This window comes from Dendroctonus ponderosae, unplaced genomic scaffold (assembly GCF_020466585.1).
Source record: "Dendroctonus ponderosae isolate FM_Combo_2020 unplaced genomic scaffold, Dpon_F_20191213v2 Dpon_F_20191213_2, whole genome shotgun sequence".
In the NCBI taxonomy this organism is placed as follows: domain Eukaryota; kingdom Metazoa; phylum Arthropoda; class Insecta; order Coleoptera; family Curculionidae; genus Dendroctonus; species Dendroctonus ponderosae.
Genome location: NW_026018165.1, coordinates 12,399,155 through 12,407,935, shown reverse-complemented (window position 1 = coordinate 12,407,935; position 8,781 = coordinate 12,399,155). Strand labels below are relative to the sequence as shown.

Here is an 8,781-nt window from a genome sequence, read left to right as displayed (position 1 = left end):
AAAACAGTTCTAAATTAATGTTTAAAGCAGCGCTATCTGTATTCGTAAAAACTTAACATTTTGTGTGTCGCATGGAAAGTACTGTGTATTAGTATTGCATGTAGAAGTAAACCAAACTAACTCGCCCTGTTGCGTTAGAAAAAGTATCCACATATGAATCACCCTGTATGAACAAGTCATTTGATGAAATTCATAGTGGAGTATTATTGAACTTCCGAAAATTGAGTACAAATATTGCCTGTAATTTTTGTAAATAAAACATTTTATATTTTCAGAAAGTGCTTTTTCAAAAAATTGGGACTGATTTTTTGTGCAGAAAATATGATGATAAATAAATTAGCTTTGAAGCGCTAAGACCACTTTCATAAGGCTTCTATGCAAAACAGTTAAATATTCACTGGATACTTAAGTATTTACACTTTAACATACATTTACACATGCCTACTGAGTTATGCTAAACAAACCTATAAAATAGAATATTAATAAAGTAAAATTGCCTCCTACATTGCCTGAATAAATATTAGCACCTTTGCCATATTCGATATCTAAATGTATTATATTCAAAGCAGATTTTAAATATGGATATCCTCAGAAAGTCGTTCGGTTGAAGTGAAGATGTACTTTAAGTAAAAAAAGCCACCGGAAAGCTAATCATACGAAGTGATTGTCCGTTAGTTGATGAAATTTGATTCAATTATCGGTAGAAACTGCTTTGGCGTTGAAACCAAAATTCCTAGTTTAAACAAAAGACTTTTGAAAATTTTAACGTTGAATTTAAAGTTTTAATATATTTAATCTTCTTAACAATACAACAACGTTTTGAGTACATTAAGTAATGCTTTTTGTGCGACTGACATTCTCATCTGCATTACTATTAACTGAAAAACCTCTGCACAACTGTACTTTCGTACATCCCCGAAGAAAATAGCGAGAAAAATGACAAAGGGGACGACGAAAAATATCCATAAATACCAACATAGAACATAAAAGAGACCAGAAGAGATACATTATCACGAGAGCCATTGATATACGGAGGAGAACAATTAATATTTTGCTATGAGTTTTCAATAAAACATTATTAATTTGACTGAAACCGCTACAATGTGAAATTCGATGTTAAAAACCGGAGACATTCTACACTGAGCTCAACTATAAAGTTTATGACTAAATAAAATCGAGGTTTTCGTGTGATATTCTGTCTTGCAAATTGGGCTCCTTGGACACATCAAGGGAATATTTTTCTATCTAATTTTTTAAAGACTTAAATTTGAGTTGTATGCTATGTTTATAGAAGCTGAAGTTATTAGATGTAGCTATTAAAAATTTACAGCAAAATTTGATCCACTCATCACAACATGAATGATAAATTCGAGCAGTTTCGACCCAGAAAGCGAAATATTTGAATATCATAAATATCATACATTGAGCAGCAGCGGATTTAGCGTTCAAGTCAGAAGGGGGGTCTGTAGTAGAAATTCAGTATTTTGCTGTCTATGAAATTTAAAAAAATAACGTTAAAATTATTCCAAAATATATAGAAACCTCCTCTCTTTTGAACAGAAATGTTTCGGTAATTTTATAAATGCGCAAAAAATTGTTGATCTCAACTTCAACTCCCAGATCTACTCGTAGTCCTCCGATTTCCCATTGAATTATTTTTCAATAGAGCTTAAGAATATTGCAAGTGTGTTTTTAAGAGCTAAGCTATTTTTATCAGAAATGTTTGAAAGTGTAGCAAATGGCATCGAAGTGGACCTTATTGATGATAAGTTTGTTGGTAACATCTGCAATGAAATGCTCAATCGGTAACCTAATTAAAGTAACAAAAGAATAAAAACATTTTCCCATGTGATGAATGCAGCAAGGAAATATTTAAGAAATCTCACGGCATCTGAAGTGAGAATGTTGGAATTGTCCGGGAGAGTTACGAAATTCTATTGAGCGCGGTGCACCAATGATTGGTGAATTAATACCAGTAGAACTCGTTAAAAAAAAACAAAATTACTAAAGAGAATACAATGATGCAACAACATTCCACACACGGCAAAACAATGCAAAAAATTAACAAGTAAACCGAAAGGAAAACTGATCATAGTAGAACCTATTAAAAAAAGCGAAGATATTAAAAGAAACATGGAAGAGAAGAAAACCTTTGCATGCTAGGAGTTGTGTCCAAAATAGACTATGTGTACGTGATGGAGGAATAGTGGAAAATGTGATAGTTGTACAAAAAAAGTAGATAATTTAAGAATTCGGAAAAAGAAAACAACAACAACAACAAGAAGAAACAACAAACGGCTTATATGAAAGAAAATAGATTACTGACTGATCAAATGCGCTTTAGAAGCAGAAAGTCTGGTGAAAGTGCCTTACACAGTCTATTCCCCTTTGTCTGAAAGCCGTATTGGAAGCTGGAAAAATGTAAGTTTAGTTTTTTTAGACTTTCCACATGCATTCGAGACTATTAATAGAAGGCTACTTCTCAAATTGGAATACTATACGTATATACAATACGTTGATACATCAATATTCATGCATCCTCATAATTCAGAGCTCAATAACTTGCAACAGATTGCAAACAAGGAATTACAAATTATAAGAGGAAGTAACAGATACACCGAGGAGACCGATATCTTACATTAATAAATATAATGTTTTTTTTTTCTAGGTTCTATTTGGACAAGTTTATTTTTTAATATAACTATTTTTCTAAATAAATCTGTTTTTTATATTTAAATCAGAAAATGTGAGTTACTTGCATCTTATGTGCATAGCGAGGCTTTGTTTATATTCAGTTTATACTCGCCACATTCTTGATGGAGGTTCACGTTCTCTCTCATTCTTCAGGAGCAAATAAAACTAAACCAGACACTTTCCTCTTATTTTATGTAACACTTTCTATGTCGCAAATAAAAGAATTGTTAATCTACGTTAACATTCAAGAAGAAAGTTATTTAGCACATATTGAATGGGTTGATTCAGATTTTTTACCGCTAATGTGATTTGGGTTTTGAATTACTCTTCAGCGGTTTCTCTAGTTTGTATATCGTCTCGCACAATAATTTACTTTTATGTTAATTAGGCTGATAGTACATATAAATTAACAACGCCTTTGGCTTAAGATTTCACGGTTTTGATTAGTTAATATTTGCTTAACAAGTTTTCACAAATTATCTTAATGCCAAAATATATCAACGAATAAACCAGTCCGATTACGAGTCGACTAATCTCGAAACAAACTATACCAGACAACCATTTCAGTTGCATATTCCAATTATTTCCCCAAATTTATCATAAATTTGTCGCTAACGGAAGGACCAGCTATAAATGATATCAACATAGTTGTAAAGATGTAGAAATTATGGGGAAAAAACGTTAAATAATACTTACAAAACTTCAATAATTTCGCAGTTTAACAGTAATTTCCTTGGTCCGAGTTCGACAACGGCAATCGTCTGATCATGAAAGTACACCATTCGCATAGAATCGCTAATTTTTCGTCCGCTGTAATGCTTCAAATTTTCATTGGATTCGTCTGGTCGAGCAAAAGGCCCTCTAAACCGGAATCTTCCTAACGACGGTTTACCATGAATTTCCATAATGCATAGCAGCAAAAAAATTGCAAGCATAACCACATATTGACTCTTTGTCAATAGAACCATGGTGGGTAGATGTCAGATGGTGATCACTCTATTTGGCTACCTGTGAAAAACAGATACCTTTAAATGCAATATAAGACAAAAATTTGGAAGGAAATACGCTATAAAACATACAACTTTGATAAACTAGAGTTTGGCCTAATATAACTAGACATGGAAGACTGACGATTGTTACCTTGGTAAGTTATGGCCATGGAAGGAAGTGTTAAGCCACAAAAGTGTAGAATATGAAAATTTGTGGAAAAACATGCAAAATATTAATAGACACGTTTTTCGAGTCTTTTGTATGTGAAAGTTGATTGCACTATTTGGAGTGAGATCTAAATAAATTACGTCAGTTTCTTCAATTACTTACGTTTCGTAAATGCATTTCTGCATCTTCAGAGCCTAGCAATTTACAAAATAAAATGTAACAAGAAGTTCAAACCTTGACTATGGTATAAAGTGTTAGTTTAAAACGATGAAACTGCAACAATAGCAAATAAAATATTTTTTATAACTTTGTTACTCGATTTAGTTTATTATGACCTTATTAGAAATATGCTTTATGCTTAGTGAGTATAGATTCAGTTGAGATCGCTTTGAAGATTTTTATTTTATTTCTTATTTTAAACCCTAAGATCAGATTGGTGCAAGTTTAGCAAATTTTAATACTAGCTAACTAAGACTGTCTCAAACTCATTAAAACTAGAGGGTCACTATTTTGGACAGTTCACTTCTTTAACAGAACAGCATTAGTACAAAGGGAGAAATGAAATGGTCTAATAATACTAGAACTTGTGATAATAACATAAATGTGAACAGTTATTAAACAGATTTGAAAAGACAGACAGAAAAGAAATAATTTGGTCATTTTCACTATAGTGAGACACCAGTATGGCCTTACCGACCGTTTCCGATAAAATAGTATTTTCCTTTTTATCCCACAATTATTTGTCTATAATCTGGAAAAAAATGTGTCTTATTTTGTTTAGAAATACATAATGGTTCAAAGCATATATTACTGAATTGCTCAAATAAGATACTCAATTAGTAAATGTATAAAAATTAAATCCTCTCAACATGTTGAAACAAGCAGGATTTATTTTGTTTATTCAAATTTGATTATGAAATGTTAATACAGTCTCAAGGTATGCAAAATGATCACACTGTAGGTGTACAAGTTTAGACTCTTGAAATATTTACTTCTAAAACAATTTGTGATATAAATTGTCGAGATGTTTAGCATAAAATGAAAGTTACATTTACACATTTAAGCACTGGTTTCGGTAGCTACAGTTAAATACCTGCTCATTAATACGATTCTATTTACTCCATAATATGTTCATAATCACCATTCGAATGCGCATGTTAAGTGTGTTGTGTGTGTTGACTTTCGTCATCAATCATTTTAATTATTAAATATGATTTTCATCCATCCAATTTAAAATAGTGGTAGCTATTCTCGTTTATATCCTTTATTAACTATTTTAGTTTTTGCTTAAGTGCAGAAATTTGTTGATGGGTCATCCAGAAGCATTTACTACTTTTTCGATTGTTCCATAATTAAATTAATTAAAACATAAACAAAAGTGGACGTTATTAAAATTTAAAATTTTAATTATTAATTTAACAGCGCGTTATTTAAGCTGAGTACTATGCTGTGAGTGTATCAAAATTGATAAATTATTCACAGAGGTAGTTACTAGCCAATCAATCGGACTAGAAAAAAATGTATTAACTATTATTGCGTAAGAAAGTTAACAATATATCTAGGTGCGCTTGCAATGTACCATTATTTAATTATTTTCTTCACTGATAATTATTGTACTAACAGAAAGCAACTTAAGCAAACATTTTGTTACCACAACGGAAAAATTACTTAAACTCATAATAAATTGGATAAATAATGTGATAACAAGTCTGAGACTAGAAAACTAAGACTCAGTTTCTCATAATCCATATATATAGAGGCATAAAAATCTACAAGCTGAGATTTTTCAAAAATATCTGTAATATACATTGGTGATAAACTACAAATAAATTTTGCGATATATTTAATAAACTTCTAATACAATATCATACCTATGAGAAATTGATGGAAGTCCCAAGAGTATCTACTTGTCCCTTTAGGTTTTTAGACACTATCACATAATGGTTCTAATAAAACTTGAGGTACTTTTCAGTTCCCGCTTTATTAGCGAACCCGCGATTGGTACCGCGGTTTAGGTATTCTTGCTATGCTTTGCGTACTGTGAATGAAATATGAATCGCTTGTGTCTGTGCAGATATGCACTTACTTTTTTGAAAGTAGTACCATAGTGGTACTGCAGTCGGTATAGTCGAGTTGTGAATGCCAACGAAGAAAATTGGCATTCGTTTTTCTTGGGTGCCGGATTATAACAATCAATTTGAGCAGAAGGCATGATTATGATAATTCAAGTATAATCATAATTTTGGGTTCTTTATGGATTTAATTGATTTACTCTATACATAAATAAGTATATGAAATTGGTCACAGTTGTTTCAATAAATGAATGTTAAAGTGAGCCAGTGCTCCACTTTTTCCGATACTTACACAGCTTTTCCGTTTTCTAAAAATCCGTATTAGTATTTTTCCATATATAAATTTTCAGACATTTACGATCACGTCTACAAGATACCTCCACCTCGGTATTCAAAAATTTAATAATAAAAGAAAATAAGGTGAAAAGAATTAATGCTGCAAGTATTTGCAAGTAGTTGGAAGTAGTTATTGTGCCCTGGCATGTTCATAATTGTTTTCTCGGTCAAAACAACAGAAAGAAATATTCGATTCCTAGCTTATTATCACCTATAATTATTAAATACAGGTTGTCCCGTAAGCACATGATCAAAAGGGTACTGCGATATTCTTTGCATCAAAGGACGATCAGTCCTAACTTTTATTAACAAAAAATGACTGGCTCCAATGCTATTGATGGCCAAAATTCTTCTTCAAAAAAAGTTTCGGGAGAATATATTTTACTCGCGGTCAGCTGTTTTGGACAAAAGTCATGAATTCTTGAGTCTCGTGGTACAAAAACTACCAGAACTTTTTATTTGGTAGATGGAATCAACTCATTTTTTTTGGTTGATGCACAAATCATTTATGCACAATTTTGTGCATTTTGTCAAATCTTGCAGCATTCATAGTTTTAGCGCAAAAAAATATATCTGATTTTTGCCACTTAACAATGTTAGACATTAACTGCAATTACCAAAATTGTGAATACATGATTAGTGCATCAACCAAAAAAAATTAGTTAATTTCATCTACCAAATAAAAAGTTCTGGTAGTTTTTGTACCACGACACTCAAGAATTCTCCACGTGTCCAAAAGGGATGAACACGATTGTTCCATCAAAATATGAGTCTTACATAAGAACAAATGCACAGCGAGTTTCACTAAAATACATCGTACCGTTCTCCCGATATTTCAAAAAAGATAATTTGTTTGAAGAACTTTAACCATGAATAGCAGAGGAGCCAGACATTTTTTGTTAATAAAAGTTAGGTCGGATTGTCTTCTTTTGATGCCAAAAATATCGCAGTATCATTTTGATTATGTGCTTACGCGACACCTTTCATTTGTTCCTATTTCATTAATTATTGTTTAATTCTTAAATGTAACATTTTCTATTTCTATAAATCTATCCGATAAACTTTTGAATGCTTCAACTCTCAGATTTCTTTAAGCATTTGGATATCACATACGATATATGCTAATAATGCGATTTTTTGGCATTCTCCGACGATAAACACCATATTACCCATTTTCCCGGTAGATCAGATTCATGATTACCGACAAAAGATAAATATTATACCGAAAAACTTGTCAGTTCGATCTGTTCAGTCTTTTCAAACTGAATTGTTTTTATATCGAGTGCATTAATTTGTTGGCTTAATTGTTCAGTTTCGTAATAGTGTAATGACGCCAATTCGGGCAAAAAAATTAGTTTTAAACCGATTTACGCCAGAAACTTGGCAATTTAGTATTTTTTGAAAGCTTGTGAAACGACCTTCAAGATAGCATTAAGTTAGTAATGTCTATGAAAAACTCGAACTCCTGGTATATTGGCGCATTATTGGAAAGTCTCCGATTCCAAGAAAAAAACAGGTTGAAAACGTAGCCTTCAAGATCGGGTAAAGTAAAGTTTGTGGGCTTTTCCAAATATCCAAATCCTGTTGATTAATACAGAAACCACTCTGATCTATCAGATATAAGTGAAATATTTCCGAAACCATTCCCGTTAAAGATGACCAACCGGGTAATTCCCAAAAAAATGTGTCTAATAATCCAATTGAGTGAAATAACCATTGAAGGAAATTTTCTGTGCATAACTTAGAAATTACTTATTTTAAAAATAATCAAATTAGTAGAACAAAGCAATACAGATCTGTTCAAAACATGTAAACACATATCTGTTCAAAATATAGATAATGGTAATATGCTCGTAAAAATGTACACATTATTTTAAACACTCCGTGTAAGAATCGTGTCATACTCGGGTTTCAATAATTAAAATAATCCTGCTCATAGGATGCTGCAAAATTTCACAGTCTAATATTTTCTTGTTTTAACAGCACTGGCGAAACTGTTTATGGCGCATCTATACAAGGAGCAGCTCATGTACGAGTAACCCCTGATTAATAAAGCAGAACAAATTTTACAAAATGATTATCAGTAATGTTTAATACCCATAAATAAAATTTAGATTAGAGAAATATTTAATTGACATTTAAGAAATCCGAAGTAACAGAAAAGTAAACCAAAATATTAATTCTCATATAATTTAGTTTCATTTTTACATTTTCTTGTTTCTTCCAAATATTTGAGCATTATTTCTATTACTTGTTCAATTGAGTAAATTATTTTAATATTATTATTCTGATTTTTTACAAACTTCTTTTTGGGTATTTCGCCTCAAAAATTTTTGTCTTTAAAAAAGACAGAATTTCCTCACGTCTTTTATTACAGATTGATAAATAGTGCTCCTATTTCGAATTATTTATCAATTAGTAGAGACATTAATTTGAAAAATTACCTTGACGTTTCGATAGCTATTTTCTGCTATCGTTATCAAAAGAACCTAAATGAACCTAAAAAAGAGTATGTTAATAA

General features: G+C 31.3%; 1 protein-coding gene across 1 annotated transcript in view; it reads right to left on the bottom strand.

The window, feature by feature from the left end:
- The window catches only part of LOC109544685, a 16,609-nt gene extending 10,609 nt beyond the window's left edge, over nucleotides 1-6,000 (bottom strand). Inside the window, exons 1-2 of the mRNA XM_019915007.1 lie at nucleotides 5,724-6,000; nucleotides 3,391-3,702 (exon numbers count right to left, since the gene is read on the bottom strand). Coding sequence (XP_019770566.1) covers nucleotides 3,391-3,662 — 272 coding nt within the window. The 5' untranslated portion in view covers nucleotides 3,663-3,702; nucleotides 5,724-6,000. The remainder of the gene's footprint in view (nucleotides 1-3,390; nucleotides 3,703-5,723) is intronic.
- Nucleotides 6,001-8,781: the final 2,781 nt, after the last annotated feature.